We start from the raw sequence: 16,881 nt of genomic DNA on the forward strand, positions 1-16,881 counted from the left end.
TAAAATCTGCATCCAATTAATGATGATCACACAGAAAAACCCAGAAACTCGCAATATTTATACAAAACTGAAACTTAGAAAAGCAGGATTTTAGTAACAGTATATTTTTTCACAGGGAAGGGCAACAGGACACGCATCATTGATATTATCAAGGTGTCATCAGCTCTCAGAACCAGTGTGTGTTCAGCCTTGATTGGCATACATACATTCTCTGGGTGTGACTCCACTAGTGCCTTTCATGATAAATGCAAAAAGAAAGACATTTTCTGTAGCATGTGAGAAACCTTAAGAGTACCTCAAGACTTTTAAAAATCTGGACTTGGACCACTCAACATTTGCACTACTTAAGTAAAACCACGGAGATAGCCATGTTGCCGGAGTGTTGACATCAATCAGCTACTTAGTCTAGCACGATCACGTGTTGAACCATGCCACCGCAATCTTATTACGTACTGAAGAAACTAGTTCGAAATATTATTACGTACTGAAGAAACTAGTTCGACATATATACATATATATGCATAATATACATTTTTTTTGTCATGTTGGGTCATTCTGTTAAATTTTTAGGCCAAAAATCAATGTAATGGCATTTGCAATAAATAACATAACATTCACATTTGCTGAAGTTCATTAAGTAATTTTATTAGGTATTTAAAACTCAGTTATTAAAACCTCAATAGGACTTTACTGGAGCATTTAGCAGTCCTTTTGCTTACTGTATTTCTGCAGCTCTGGAAAAGAAAAAAAGATAAAACAGAACAAGTTATTAACCTGTCCACCCCGTGATGACCATCCAAATGTTTCAACAATTAAGACTTCACAACGGATATTACATTTCATTGTACATCAGGGAAGTTCGAAATAAAATAACATATCCTTCAGATCTTTCTGTATACTGGTAGGAGTCGCAATAGCATGAGAGCACAAACCACGCCTCAAGTCCAGGAAATTCCCAAAAGACCTGAGAGAGACCTGTTTTGAGACACTGAACTTTGGCTTTAATTATAAATTTTGACTTGAATTACTGAAATAAATAGTTGTGGAAATAACTTTTCCACAATATTCTCATTTATTGATATGCACCTGTATGTATGTTTTATATACTATATATATATATATATATATATTTATTTTGTTTTTGTTATTAAACACACAACTGTTAATAATGGATAACTGATGACACTGATGATGTTACTTGTTTGGTTTTTTTTTTTTCATCACTCAGACACAAAACATACCTCTTTTTGTTTTTTTTTGCATCACTCAGACACAAAACATACCTCTTCAATCTTGTTATTTCTTCTGATTTTAATTGAAGTTGTTCTTCGAGTTCGCCACAAACTGCAAAACATCGTCAGTCAGTACATTGTTAAATAACACTTGACCTGGTGTTAAACATTACCTCGGGATAAAAAAAAAAAATTAATCTGATATAATAATATGAATTCATAGCTTTTCTAAAACCCAACACACTTTAGCCATAACATTACAAGTTAATTATGTAAAACAAAAAAAAAAACAAAACATTGAAACGACTACTGCATTTTCTGGACCACAAGTCACACCAGCCGAAAAATGCATAATGAAGAAGAAAACCTATACAAGTCAATCCGGAGTATAAGTCGCAGCAGTGCCCTCTAGTGGCTGCCAGTGTGAAAAATAACAACCATGTGAAATTATACATTTTAATATACAAGTTGCACTTGAGTATAAGTCCCAAAACCAATGAAATTGTGCATATAGTCTGGAAAATATGGTACAGTAATCCCTCTCCTATAGCGGTAGTTGCGTTCCAAGACCCACCGCGAAATGGTAAAAATCGGGAAGTAGAGGCAAGTTAGTTATTATATGATTCAGACATAAAACATACCTCTTTTCAATCTCGTTATTTCTTCTGACTGTAATTGAAGTTGTTCGCCACATTCGGCACATCCTGCAAAAAAAGCGTCAGTCAGTACATTGTTAAATAACACTTAACCTGGTGATTAACTTTACCTCGGGACATCGCCATCACCTCAGATAAATCAAGATGTTTACTGTCCATGTACATGGTGAGATCGCAGAAATTCAAACAACGCAATGGAATTCTTATTTTGTTTGTTTCCCTGGCTGATGTTTCCAGCTAACCACGGATTCTATTCTGTTTGAGGACTGTGTAGTTTTAGAGTAAATTTTTCTCGCCAAGACTGATCTTTTTTATACACACCCAGTCATGACATTTTTTTTATTCCTCCTTACCAGATACAGGCAAACACGGTCAAAAGACTCTGGAGGCGCGAACAACAACAACAACAGTGCCCTCCTGTGTCCAACTTAGGGCTTTAAGCAAAATGTCTTTTCGTTTATTTACATACCCCTTTTAGGCTAGAATTTTTTTTTTTTAAGAAAATAATTAAAATATTGGAAATTAAAAAATCTGTACTTTTCGTAAAAAATCCCGATAGAGCGAAAATGTCACAAGATCGGATTTTTAAAAAAAATCTACAATCTACTGAGGGAGCGAAAGAAGAGCCGCGATAGAGGGAACACTGCACTCTGTCTAAATACTTGATATAAAACTAAATACTGCCTGTATTTGAAAACGTGTATCTTCTACTTACCATGGCTTTGGGGTTTAGTAAGCTGAGGTCTGTGGCTTTGTTTAAACTGCTTTAGAGCTCTGCCTTTTCCATCACCACATTGTCCTGAGGCTCCTGTAGTACTAGTTGGTACTACACTATCTGAAAGTATTAAACAAAAGATCATTAGTTCATTCTTCTTCTTTTGTGGAGGAATACCCTTCAATCTGATCATTTCTAATCCCGTCCATCCTAATCTCTCCTATTGAAAATCTTAGCATCTTAATTTCTGCAATCCCAGCCCAGCCTTTTTTTTTTTTTAGAACTAGTCTCTAAACCAGGGGTTGGCAAAATGGTTTGCCCATGCCTTGTCTAAACCACACATCCTACAATGAAATCCACAGCACACCTAACTAATGCCTTGCGGGCCTTGTAGATGTTCTGCACTACCTTCACATACTTTTCTGCCACTCCTGACTATTTCCATAGAGTACCATATTTCCCTCACCAAGGACCATAACAAATGTTTTCAATAAATCTTCATAGACACAGTGCAACTCTTTCTACCCACTGTAAAAATTGCACCTGTACAACTTTGCCTGGGAATAAAGCCAATCGCTGAACACTGATCTAAATCTATTGCCTAAGCCTCAGCCTTAACTTTATGCTTTTGTAGTTACTACAACTCTGGACTTGTAGTAACTACAAAATACTTGGTATAAAACTAAATACTGCCTGTATTGGGAAACTTGCATCTTCTACTTACCATGGCTTTGGGGTTTAGTAAGCTGAGGTCTGTGGCTTTGTTTAACCTGCTTTAGAGCTCTGCCTTTTCCTTCAACACATTGTCCTGAGGCTCCTGTAGTACTAGTTGGTACTACACTATCTGAAAGTATTAAACAAAAGATCATTAGTTCATTCTTCTTCTTTTATGGAGGAATACCCTTCAAAGGTGTACTTTTTGATCAATATTCTCCACGTCTTCATTAAAACTGATCTGCTCATTTCTACTCCCATCCATCCTAATCTCTGCTATTGAAAATCTTAGCATCTTAATTTCTGCAATCCCAGCCCAGCCTTTTTTTTTTTTTTTTTTTTTTTAGAACTAGTCTCTAAACCAGGGTTTGGCAAAATAGTTTCCCCACGTATGGTATTTGTTATTATATTATAATATTGTGCTTATTTCTTCATGCAACGCAGCACTGTCTATACAAGTCTACATTGGACAATTCTATACAAATGAATTGATTAACTCATTAACCTAGCTTGCAACTATGACTATAAAACACCCAGGAAGTTTAAACCTGATAGTTTTTTTTCTTCGTAAATTTAGTGGGTGCTGTATTCAAGTGTGCTCACTAGTCCAGAAATTAGGGTAACTGTAATTATTAAAATATATATGTATATGCTTTGTATTTTATACCAAGTTTCCTTTTTGCAGTCGGTAAAGTCTCACTTCTGGTCAAGGGTTTCCTTAGTTGTGTAGGCCTCACCACAGGGTTGTGTACTGTTTAAAGAGGAAACGTAAAATTTACACATCACATCACATGTAGAAACATATAAACATATATATAAACATAATAATATATAAACATACAATATATATATATAAACATATTCTTCTTTTCCTTTCGGCTTTGTCCCCAAACCATCTCAATCTGACTTTTCTCGTCTTGTTTATTTATATATACCCATGAACATATCCAAAACCCCTAATCACTACATGCTATACTCCAAAAAAAAGCATTGTGGTACAGTGTTAGCAGCTTAGAAAAAGCTTAGCTGTACTTGCAATCTCTGGCATTGAAGTATTAGTACCTGTGGGCACAACCAGTTTCTCAGTGCCCGTAGTTGGCGCATTTGTTCGTGCAGGTGGTGGTCTGATTCCTGTTGCAGGTCTCTGGAAGCCTGATGGTCTTGAGAGAAAAGTATTGAGCTTGGATCCTAATAGTAGAAAATATGAGAGTGGACTCAATGACATTTATTTACCGCAGTTCTTACGAGAGGGTTTTGACAGTACAACTGCATAAACAAAGCGACGTACCTTTTCTTGTTGCAGGTACGTTTTGACAGCTGGATATTCCTGTGGTCTTGAGAAGAAAACACAAAGCAGATCAACTATCAACACACGCTCATCCATCCACACATTTAGTTGGTCCTCAGTATAGGGTGTTTTCGATCTATGGGGTTTCATGGTTACATAACTCTGTCATTGTTCCGTCATCCCGACATACAGTGTTAAAATTTCACATGGAAACTGGTTGGCTAAGTTTACATCCACTACTTGTAGGTCATACATTGGATGTGCTACAAACTCTCTTTCGTTTATGTTGGGGTTTTGTTTTTTTTGTAACTTTTTGCCTTTCATTATGTCTCCCAGGTGTTAGTCAGACTCGTCTGAGGTTTTTAATCTCCTAGATTATGATGACCACTGTGTTAGCGTAGGTCAGGCGTGGGCAAACGTTTTGAATCGCGAGCCACAATTGGTCCTAAAATTTGACAGGGAGGGCCGGGTGAGGAGCAGATAGATGGAGCGTTTGTGTAAAACGCTTTTAGCCTTCTCTATGCCATCTATAGGGAAAATGTGGGCATTGCAGGGAAAAGACAGAAATTAAATCACAATACAAACCTATTATATAATTTGGACAAGTTTGGCGGGTCGGATTACAACTTTCAATAGGTACCTAGAATAGGTAGAGTCCGAACTCTACATGGGTAGCGTTCAGACTAACTCACCATTACAGTAGAGGTCAAATAGAGTCCGAACTCTACATAGGTAGAGTTCAGACTAACTCACCATTACAGTAGAATTTGTCCTAAAATTGACCTTACATATGTTAGGAAAAAAATAGTGTTAACTAATCATTTATGCACAGGAAAATGAAATGGCAATAATTTTACACGAAACAAGAACAAACAAGTCAATTGGATACTTTGTTTAAAATATTTTGAGAAAGTTTCCTACCACCTGGGCTGGTTCAGAAGCTGCAGGACCCTTCAAGGCTTCTGCCCTGGTTCTCAGTCTGGTCATTGGCTGGTTGTAGAATGGCTCACACGTTCTTGGCTGCGCGGAAGCTATCTTGGATTTCAGCTGGGGCAGAATGAATTTCGCAGCAGTCAGCGACTCTATGAATGTCTTTTGGTTGGAGTTGATATTCGATGACGGATTCAACGACACCTGAGCAGCTGGTTCTTTCCCGTAGAGGCTTTTCTGTGCCCCAGGGGCTTCAACATCAGTACAATGTTCCATCGTGACGGGAAACACCTTGAAGTGTGGCATTGGCGTGGAAGTGACCAGCGGCTCTGACTTCATATCTAAGGTGTCATCTAAGTTGAAGGTGGTATTACGCTTCTCTCCGTCCAGACTTGCCACGTCAGATGTCAAACTAGTCGGTTGGTTCCCTGCTACGGGAGTGACCTCTGGAGCTGGATTTGCTTCAAGAATGCTTACAGTTGTGTTAGTCGTCTTGGTTTGAGAATCTGTACTTGGCCGTGTCCCACTTTGCTTTAACACTTCAGAAGGGGCTTCTTTATTAACGCTTTCCACCTGATTGCTTGTCGAAGAATTAGTGTCTGAAAGAGAGGGCTTATCCGCCGTAGCCGAGCAATTGACACTTGAACTCACTTCGGACAAAGTTATTGTGTCACTCTGCGTACAGGGTGGTTTGCTATCGAACGTGCGCTCGGGGCAAAACGTTCCAGCAACCACTTCCCCTAAACCATTGCTGCCAGTGGTGTAACTTCCCCTAAACCATTGCTGCCAGTGGATTTAGGATTGGCTTGCCATTCAAACGTTGCGTTCTGCAGATCACTATGTGCCGTCACATGCCGAGTTAAAGATGTTTCGGCTTTCTTTAAGTCAGCACTCAAGTCAGCTCCCCCAATCTCTCCCAGTGCTTTGGGATTGGTCGCATTGGATTCAGAAAGATCCACGGTGTTATCCCGAAGGCAAGTTGCTTTATCGCTGCTAAAGGGGGTGCTAAGCTTGGACGATGGCGTGATCGTAAATGTGTTCCTCACAGAGCCACCCTTTTTGGGGCTTGATTGGGTCTCAACCACCATCGACTCACAGTCATTTTTGGCAGTTGGCTCTTTTGCGTTCGCGTCCCAAGAATTGGACATGTTCATGGGTTCGACGGAAGACTCTGGGTTAACGATGATTAAACTGTTGTTGCGGTGAATATCAGAGGTGTTGGTCTGCTGGGCCTGCACATCACTGGAGACGCTCATGTCATACGTAATATTAGCGGGCTGAACACCTAAATCGGAAAAGCACCTGCTTTCTTCCCCTACATCCATCGGAGAAACTTCCTGTGCAACCTTGACCATAGATATGCTCGTCTCCAGGAGAAAATCAGAATCACGCGTCACATCGAGAAGTGTAGTTTCTGGTAAATAACCTCCAACGGTTCTCTGTGAGGTTTCAGGCGTCACAGTTTCGCCAACAGAAATGGAGATTGTCTCATTTTGTTTGCACAGTTTAGAAAGACGGACTTCAGCATTGCTTTTTTGGGCACATTCCAGTGGATTCGAAACATGTGGGGGTGAGATGTTGTTTACGTTCAAAGCCACCTGGCCTGTTTCATTTTGTGCCAAATTCACTGGGCCATTTTCCTTACATTCAAAAGTGTCGTCCCGGAGGCAAGGCATTGCACTTACAGTTTTCTCCAACACAGTAACCGGTGTTTGGGCAGAGCTGTTTTCAACTGCTGTGTTTAACTGCAGATTTGCTTTAGCAGATGAATCCATCTGGGTTTTAAGAGGGGATGATTGACTTTCTTTGTCAGAGACTGAAAAGGCATCTCTTTCTGCTTCTAAACGGCCATCATTATGATGACGAACTGATTCCATCGAGGACTGAGGTTTCATAGGCGTAGCAGGCATGCTCTCTAGTAGAGCTGAATTATTTCTAGATTCATATGCATCATCGAGAAGCGTAATCTCTGGAAGGCATTCCTCATCCAGCCAGCAGACATTAGAGGTTTTAGTGCTAAATGGATACTGGCTAGACATTCCCATTGCTTGTTGACAATTAACTCCCATAGAATTAGTGGATAAACTCTGAAGAGAATTTCTCTCACATTTTAGAGGCTCCATTGGCTGACGCCTGTTTCCGGTATTCAGGTACTTTAAAATCGGTGTCAGAGCAGATCGAAAACCTGACATCCGTGACTTTTTACCGCTCCCTTGAGATGGGTTTGAGATGCAGTTCTCTGACTGAGGTTGGTTTTCTCCACCTAACTGTGTCGATGAATTACCCTCTGCATTTACTTTTACTGTAGGCTTTGACATTTCATCCAGAACAATGGCCTTAAGGGAAAGGTTTTCATCAGCCTCGGGATTTTCTTCAAAACATAGAAGGCTTACTGTAGTATCTTGTTCCATGGTCGCAGGTTTATTGATTCCTTCTTAAATAAGAACTCTGATGTGACACAGTATACAAGAGATATGCTTAAATGCACATATTTTCGCCCATGTCTCTGTATATTCTCCGGTAGCGACACCTACAAATGAAAAGACAAACTCATTAATAGGCTTCTGTTCTGAATGAATAGAATTGACTTAAATTCTGTAATTTTCGCGGCCTATTCTTATCATGCTCTGATTTTCTGGCTTAGGAGTTTAAAATCGTTGTTTTATAATGTAATGTTATTATGAGATGGCAACACAAAACTCAAGATATAGTGAAATTGTATTTTTTGTTTTTGCGTGCGTGTGTGCATAAAACAAATAAATTAACCTAAAAAAGGAAAGAGTTTAGATTCAAAGATTAATATAATGCACAGCTAGCATCATAACATTGAGGTGTACTATATACAGAGCAATTATAGACCTTTATTTATAGTCCAATCATACAACTTGTCCGTGGGGGGGTTATGTTTACACGTTTCTAGTCTCTAGCTGTTGTGTATTTAGCGGTAATAATACATATTATTGTCTCTTGTATAAGACTTCTTCGGTTGGACTAATCTAACTAATTTGTCCGACATAAGACGTGACTTTGGCTAAGAATTAAAGCTGATAGAAAACAACATAAACACCACCGGATATGAAAGAAAAAAATCGAGATTAATATTCAATCTTTTAGAAAGTTACGCAATTGCCAATGTTCTGGGACAAGCTACGGTAATGTCAACGTCACAACGTAAACGTCCGTTTGTACTTTTGAAAACATATTGACTTACCTACATCAACTGCTACTTGTTGTTAGATTTCCTTCTGAAACTGCTTCGAAAACGTGGCCTGAGACTGTCAGCTTAAACTCGAATGTCAAAATAACATAAAAATGGGAGTGTTACGTAGGTCCATTTGCACCGCTTTAGTTTAAATAAGAACTTACTTCTCGCCTATTGGATAACTCAAACCAACCGAAGAAGAAAATGCCTTCTTTCTTCCGGTGCGTCACATCCTTCGACCGTGAACACCGCCTCCTCTGGTTGTACTCCGGTAATGTTTCCTGAATAGTTTTTTCCAACGAGTACGACAGGTAATACACACTGATGACATATTTTTAAGATACTTCTTTGAATTTAAATGAAGTCAGATATGCTATTATTACAAAAATTCCAATTTATTTTCATTTTTATATTTTTGGAATGTTGAATTATGTTCCTTATTCAAAAACTATACAAAGAATAAATTATCTTATCGACAGTCAACGTTATCTAGGTCCATGCATAGACAAAATAAATTGAATTTACATCCTTTATTAAACGTTGTACACAAAACTTTATTGTACATTCTTATCACTCCTTCTGGGGTTTCCTTAGTTTGGTCTTCAGCTCTGACATGAGTGGATTTGAAAATCTGAGAAGACATTTGAAAAATAAAAATCAAATTGATGTGGGCTCTTAAACGCAACAATCTTTTACACATTTAAATAAGGACTGTCAAGAAAACAGTTTTTTGGTTAATATTTAATCAGAATTTTGAGTCATACTTTTTGAATATGTTTCCAAATTAATAATGAAATGTTAATTTATTGTTCATGGATCACGATTAATTCTTACTAATTATAATGATTTATCGTGATAAAATGATAAAATATGAATCACTTGGCAGTCCTTATTTAAAAACACAATTATAAACAACTGTCGACATGCATTAACTATGACATTATTTAGATGTCCACAAATTTTTACCCTGGTTGTGTCGGAGGCATCCATCGGGGTCTTTGTTGGGTTTGTTGTTCCTCGTCTGGTTTGGGAATGTGACTCTTCTCCTCTGTGTTTGTTTCAGCTTCCTGTTGACCTAATGATACTTGAGTATTGTGTTCAACCAGTCCATGTGACAAAGGCGGCAACAACAACAACAACAACAACAACAATAGCAATAACTCTACTAATAGTAAAAAAAAATAATACTCATTTGACCTCTGTGTTCTTCTTTTCTTTCACCACATTTGTCTTTTTTAAAACAGGAAGACCAGCACCAAGGCCTGAAAAAACAATACATTTAAACAATATATGAATTGAGAAGAGAATTAGTTACTAACATAACAACACTGTTACATTTCCAAAACACAAATGAAAGAAATGCATTTTTAGTTTTCAACTTAATCGGGGTCATACGCTACATATGCAAATGCTACAGCCGCAATGTAGACATGGAGACAAGGCTCATTGATTTTCTCATAACATCCGCTATGGGTGGGTGAACAGTTCACAGACATATATTTCCTGTCGAGTCAGACAACCATGAAACCAAAACTATCCCTTTGAGTGACATACCTGGCAGTTTTAGACCAACACCCAGTCCTCCTAAAGGCACGCCCACAGGGATCTTGACAGGTGAGCTTGAGACAGGTGTAGGGTCCAATGAGGGCATTTGCAAGAGAGAGCGGGGGTCTTTGGGTTTTCTTACGGAAGGGTTTTTAACCAATATTCTTGACCTTTGCGCAGTGAAGTCCAGTGCGAATTCATTAACCTGTCACAGGAAAGGAATTTAAAAAATATATATTGTTTGAAAATGACTGACTGCATAAGAAGAAAACCTCAATTACCTCAATCTGAAGGTCGGAATGTGGAGCGGGCTCTTCCAGATAATCAAACCTGTTCGGCTCAGGCGATGAGTCAACATTGTCTTGCAACCGTGTGGTGACATTTGGTCTTTCTAGCGAGGACGCCACTGTCTCATAGTCAGTGCTTTTGTTGTCCTCTGATGCTGTGAGTGATTCTCCTTCCCTGCGTGAGGTGACGGGGGCACCTTGTGGTCGCGTAAATTCATTTTGAGCATCATCTCCATTGACTGCTGCGCCAGATGAGCCAACATCATATTCACACTCAGCTAGTTCCACTTCCTCGTGCCGAGATTCCTCTTGCTCCAGCTTTGGACACTCGCCGCCGAAATCGGGGTCAGATGCTGACGCACCAGCATCTGACGCCTCCTCTGTCGTAACACATTGGTTCGTACTGGCTGCCTCCTGAAGTGCAAAGTTAGTTAGCTCTACGGACAATTCGGGAGCCAACATGTCACCGGAGTCTTGGAACGATCCCGAGCTAGATAAGTCCGTGAGCCCGATGCCTCCACGGTGTATGTCCCCTTCACTCCAACATTGGTCCAACAATGAAGTGGAAGATGACATTCCGCTCTCATTTTGTGTTTTGGAGTTCTCTATTTCAGCGGACGCTTTAGAAAGTACATTTCCGTCCACGGCTGCGCTTTCTTGATTTCGATCCTCGGTCAGAAACACATCTGTAGGTCCTTCGCAGAATCGCATCTCAACCGTCAGTTCCTCTGATGTCTTACTCGTTTGTTCTGTTTCAACCTCCTGAGGTTTAATAATTATTTGCTGTGTAGAGGATTTAACAGATAATACTGGTTCTTCGGGGTCCAGTTCATTGACAGACTGTTCTAACAGTCCAGACATATTTGCAGTAGAACTTTCTGTTTCAAGTACGACTCCAGGTTCTCCCAAAACGGACTCCATGAATTCCTCTTTGCCCGCCTCTGTCTGCACCGATGATATTACATCGCCATCCTCTTTCAGTGTCCCCGCCACGTTGTCCACTTCTTGTTCCCCAAAACTGAGGTTTTTTGACAGTGCTTCGTCTAAGCACAAGTCAGGTATATCTTCATCAATCACACTTCGACTTCCCTCCGCTTCTTCCTCGCTTTTCGTAATTTCTTCCAGCGTTATCAAACTCAGATCTTCTGGTTTCCGTGTCGTAGTTTCTAAATCATCGGCTGAGCCCAAGCTGGTTAGTCTATTCTCTGGTGTTTTATCGGATAGTTGATTTATTGCCTCTAGCAACTCATTTGGCGCAATCAAATTCGGGCTTTCAAATGAACACATCTCGAAATTTCGAGCCGTTTCACCATCTGGTGGCTTCTCTATGTCACTAGATGATTTATCCAGATCTGTCACTTCTACAAAATGATCCCCAGTTAATTTCAGATCACGGTCCTCCAACTGTTTCATTACTTCCGATTCTGTGGTGTCTCCCGAACGGATTGTGATGTTGCTTTCTGGATCTAGCGCCTCTCGAGAGAAACCTGTTCCTGGTGACCTATTTTCTTCAGCTTCAGGGATGATGAACGTTTCGTCAGTGAACCTGACCAGTGAATCAACCACTGGACCAGCAGTATTTCTAACCTCACTTCCCCTTTCTTCGGTTTCAAAGCTGAGCAACGTGCCTTCGTTCTCATGCTGCTGTTGTTGTGGTTCTGTTGTGGTTACGTCGCACTCACGTTCTTCCACTGCTGGTTCAGTGGCCACCCCTTCCTCGGCTGAGTTTGCTGATCCTTCTACTAGTTTAAAAAACTGTTTTTCAAACTCCGTAGAATAAAGAAAATCTTCGTGTTGCACTATATCGGTTAGCTCTTTTGTGACACACTCCTGGTTCTCCTGCTCTCCCGCTACTGAAAAGACTCCCTCTGACGTACTGTTTTCAACGCTCTCTACCTCTTGTGGCAATTGACTGACATGGGTTTCCCGGTGTTCTCTTGCTTCCAGGAACCATTGTGTTGTATTTTCTTCGGGTGCAGGCTCATTGTTGTATTCAGGAATTCCCTTTTGTATTTCCTCACGGGTTGGTGAATTTAGCGCCGGGGCTTCATGTATCCCAGCGGGGAGATTTTTGAACTCAACACTTGTTTCCTGTTCGGTCTCACATACAAACGACTCTGTTTGTACTTCTGTTTCCTGTTCGGCCTCACCTTTGGGCATTACTGTAGCACTGCACGGTATCTCAACACATACAAACGACTCTGTTTGTACTTCATCCTTTTGTAAGCTTCTCTCTTCTCCTGCTGTAGCTTCGTTAGCAGTTTTCTCAATCATTCCGTCGCCGTCGCACGATGCCTCTTTTGCGTCCTCAGCCTCATCTTCTGTTTCTTTAGGTTGGATTAAAATATCCTCCCTTTTCTCCCTATCTGATTGAAATTCTTTTTCACCCATATCTGTTGTTTGGTTGTTAGGAGCCGCCTCAAAAATACAATTGTTTCTCTCATCTTTTTCCATTCCACTGATATCGGTAAACGTATACTTGGCTCCATCAAATTCTTGCTCAACACTCTCTCTACCTTCAACTTCATCTCGGGCCTCTGACACAGTTTCACTGCCTTCTGTTTCTAAATCCGTGTCATGACTCTGCAGCTTTGGCTCCTCTACACGCTTGTCACTCTCCTCTGGGGTCAGGTATGGTGTCGCGTCAGCATCGTCGCTCTCCAAATCCCTCTCATCTCTTTGAAGGACTTCTCCCTTTCCTTCATTTGCTTCCGTAGCTTGACTCACAATGTCCCGGTCATCCCGGCTCACCGGTTGTCGTATCTCCTTCTCCACGTTTGACACAGTTTCTATGTTTCCGACACCTGTATCTGTCACCTTGATCTGCATCTGTGCCTCATCCTGGTCCAGCGCACGTCTCGCCCCTGAACTCAGTTCTGGCATCCGTGTCATGTCAGCATCTTCCTTCTCGAGCCGTTTTTCATCAATGCGTGGGATTTCCTCCTTTACTCTGATCCTTTTTGGAGTTTCACTAACATTTTGCTCTCCGTCCGGCATCATTGCTCTCATTCTTTCCTCATCTGTACCCGATCTCTTAATTTCTATCTTACTGTCGCTTCTCATTTCACATATTTCATTCTCCGAGGCTTGCGGCTGCCTGTTAGCGCTTGGTTCCTCGTCACTTCTTTCTCCGGCAACTTTAGAAATGGTCAGAACTGCGTCATTGTCCGTTGTATGGCCTTCAGTGTTTTCACTGAACTGGCCTCGGAGTTCCCCATCTACTTCTTCAGGCGCCGCATCGTCATCTGCGTTAGAGAGTTGCTGAGCAACAGCTGGTTGCGTTGAATGAGTCGTAGAGGACGAGTCACGCGGATGCCCCTCACGGACGGCCTGTCCGTCTGCGTCTGCATGACCGCTGTCGACATTCTGGCCAATACCTGCGTGTGCTTGCAAGGGATTCTGCTCTTGGCGTTCAGTGTCGATAGGCTCAGGCCTCAGGAACCTGTTCACAGCTCCAGTGATGTAGTTCTGTAGATGTTAAAGGAAACAAATACATTTGATCTTGTTTGGACACGGAAAACATGACATGGCATTTATTGCTATCGCTAAGTTCAAAAGTTGCTTTTTGTTTTTAGACTGAACACACGGTACTGCACTGTACTGTTCACTAAGGATGAGAGTACGAGTATTGATTACGCTCATAAGTATCAACATTGATTAATAAGTGAAATAAACACATTCTGCATCTTTTAGAACACGTGTCAAACTCAGGCCCGGGGGCCAAATCTGGCCCGCAGAGTAATTATATTTGGCCCGCGAGATCATATCAAAGGTGTACTAGAGCTGGCCCACCAGTATATAACTACTATGTACTGGCAGGATTTGTAGTATTAGCCGTGTATGCGCCATGTTATTGCACGTACATTTTGTTTGTTTGTTGTCGGCCCGTGAAAAAAAAAAGATTGACATTAAAAAGGAAGTCGACAGGCTACAGATAAAAGAGACACACTGATGTGTGTTTTATTTCAAATTGAATTTCTCACGTGTTTATGATATTTAGCTTTGGTTGTTCCAGATTCAATGTTTACGTTTCCACATGTTAAACATTTACATTCTGATCTGCAGATCTGGAGAGAAGGGAAAACATGAACAATTGCCGTCATTTTTTTTCAAATAAATATTAAGTTTGGCCCTGGTCCTCATCACAGTTTTTTTTAATTGTGGCCCAGTGTGAATTAGAGCTTGACACCCCTGATTTAGAGTAACTTACTGCATACTGGCTTTTGTGCTGCAACCCCCTCATGTCATGTGACCACTGGACAGAAGAGGGCAGTGATCTTGTGATCAAGTCAAACAGATAGTAATTTGTTATGGCTAATATGTTATGAAAATGACATGTTGAAGTTTTAAATGGCCAGTATTTGTGTATGTATTTTATTGGGTAAAAAATATCACACGTTTTGATAAAAAAAAAAAAAAAAGCCAAAAAAGTAATCAATGCAAACTATATTGATATATTCACACAGACACACATATGTATATAGATAGACAAACAGATAGACAGATATAAAGACAAACAAATAGACAGATAGATAGATAAGATAGATAGATTTCTCCAAGTAATACTTGAGTATAGCTATCAATTTATTGAATCATTTTTGAATAATCCGCACATATAAAGCTGACATAGATTAAAACAAATGTTTTGTAAATGACAACTGCTGCGCTCCAATGTCCAAAAATAGTCAATAGTCAATAGTGTGAAATTTGGATCAACATATATAATTTATATAATATAAATAATCTATTTTTTATTTATTAATTCATTTGTATATATAAAAAAATTGAAATGAAGAGGTTGTAAACATATTATACACATTAACAACAATGACATTATATAAATAATCTATTTTTATTTATTAATTAATTATTTATCAATTTCATATAAAAAATTGAAAGGAAGAGGTTGTAAACATATTATACACATATGCACACATAGACACAATGTCAGTGTTTTAACGTATGCTCTCACCCAGACTGCCCAGAAAGTCCTCTCCACCCTGTACACAGGGCTGCCAGGGTCCATTTTCGAACTTCCTTCTCACCGTGTTAAGAGAAAAAAAAAATTGCAGCTGAAATGTTCACAAAATCTACATGCACGTATATGACTGCATCTAAACTAAAACAAGTCGCTGGCTACCACCTCAGCTGTGAGTCAGTTCCTGAATCAGTAATGTCCGTTAATTAAGAAGAGGAAGAGGATGTTGTGTGCGTCTAAGTCACTGGCCCAAACCATATGGGCTGTTCTGTTTACAAACGTGAGCGCAGATAAGCAGTAAAATGCAGTAATTGCTTTTAAAACCTTTTTTAGTGAAGTTCATACACATAGCAAGATGTTTTTTTTTGTTTTTAGCCATGACTGTGAACTAAAAATGTCCATAAAAGGAAGAAAATTGTTTCCTAAAAACATGCCATTTCAACATGGCTGCTCACCAAAAAATTACACAAGAGGCACTAAAGTTGGCAAAAACAAAAACGTTTTCTTTCTCATATTCTGTGTTGTTTTGGTGCATAGTGAAAGAACAAAACAAAACACATTCTTGGTCAATGTCAGCCCTGAGGATCATATATATATGTGTATTTATATGTATATATATATATATGATATATATATGTGAGGATCATATACACGTATATATATGTATATATATATGTGTATTTATATGTATATATATATGTGTATTTATATGTATATATATATACATATAAATACACATATATATATATCATATATATATATATACATATAAATACGTATATATATATATACGTATTTATATGTATATATATATGTGTATTTATATGTATATATATATGTGTATTTATATGTATATATATATATATGATATATATATATGTGTATTTATATGTATATATATATACATATATATACGTGTATATATGGCAAGACTTTTCAAAATGCATACTTACCCCCACCTACAGACCACAGAACTCAACAATACGCCACTGTTATTTCAAAGAATAATCAAATACAGGATGAAAAGACTAGATTATGTCCTGCGCTTATCGTCTGTCTGCTGCTGTACTAAAATTACCAAGAGTATGTTAAATTAAAACGCTGGATTTCTTTTTTAAGCGTTCAAACTGACAGAAGGATGTTCTTAGCAACAAACACCACTTAACACATCCTCTGCTCAGCAGAGTGACAGGATGTTGATATGCTCTGTGGTCACGGTGTGAAGAAGACAAAAAAAATGCAACAAGGTCTTATTTACGTAGCCATATGTCTGTCTGCCCAGCAACTGTTGTGCCTTAAATACACCAAAAAACTAAGGCTATAAAATAACTTTT

The 16,881-nt window shown here is 39.3% G+C and overlaps 2 protein-coding genes across 10 annotated transcripts; both read right to left on the reverse strand.

Annotated features, from left to right (window-relative positions):
• Positions 1–624: 624 nt before the first annotated feature.
• On the reverse strand, positions 625–8,918 carry LOC103381977 (flocculation protein FLO11-like). Of its 6 annotated transcripts, none has more exons than XM_025057486.1 (12): positions 8,747–8,918; positions 6,314–8,065; positions 5,740–6,281; positions 5,530–5,652; positions 4,606–4,651; positions 4,380–4,505; positions 3,985–4,068; positions 3,328–3,447; positions 2,604–2,723; positions 1,874–1,936; positions 1,284–1,344; positions 625–734 (listed from the first exon to the last, which is right to left on the reverse strand). In XM_025057486.1, exons 2-12 carry the CDS (start codon positions 7,944–7,946, stop codon positions 716–718), a joined length of 2,937 nt encoding a protein of 978 aa, XP_024913254.1. In that variant the 5' UTR covers positions 7,947–8,065; positions 8,747–8,918; the 3' UTR covers positions 625–715. The 6 variants fall into 6 exon arrangements, with proteins under 6 accessions (XP_024913254.1, XP_008312833.1, XP_016890344.1 ...); XM_008314611.3 differs by having other exon boundaries at positions 5,527–5,652; positions 8,747–8,917; XM_017034855.2 differs by having other exon boundaries at positions 5,530–6,281; positions 8,747–8,916.
• Positions 8,919–9,116: 198 nt separating this feature from the next.
• On the reverse strand, positions 9,117–16,699 carry LOC103382017 (uncharacterized). 4 transcript variants are annotated; one of them, XM_025057484.1, is made up of 8 exons: positions 16,501–16,699; positions 15,542–15,606; positions 12,715–14,037; positions 10,564–12,669; positions 10,292–10,487; positions 9,935–9,999; positions 9,704–9,804; positions 9,117–9,368 (listed from the first exon to the last, which is right to left on the reverse strand). In XM_025057484.1, the coding sequence occupies exons 2-8, from the start codon at positions 15,593–15,595 to the stop codon at positions 9,308–9,310; spliced, it is 3,906 nt and encodes a 1,301-aa protein (XP_024913252.1). In that variant the 5' UTR covers positions 15,596–15,606; positions 16,501–16,699; the 3' UTR covers positions 9,117–9,307. The 4 variants fall into 4 exon arrangements, with proteins under 4 accessions (XP_024913252.1, XP_024913253.1, XP_024913250.1 ...); XM_025057485.1 differs by lacking the exon at positions 16,501–16,699 and having other exon boundaries at positions 10,564–10,917; positions 10,948–12,669; positions 15,542–15,863; XM_025057482.1 differs by lacking the exon at positions 16,501–16,699 and having other exon boundaries at positions 10,564–12,674; positions 12,720–14,037; positions 15,542–15,862.
• Between the last annotated feature and the right edge of the window lie 182 nt (positions 16,700–16,881).

Source organism: Cynoglossus semilaevis, chromosome 8 (genome assembly GCF_000523025.1).
Source record: "Cynoglossus semilaevis isolate Cse_v1.0 chromosome 8, Cse_v1.0, whole genome shotgun sequence".
Lineage (NCBI taxonomy): Eukaryota > Metazoa > Chordata > Actinopteri > Pleuronectiformes > Cynoglossidae > Cynoglossus > Cynoglossus semilaevis.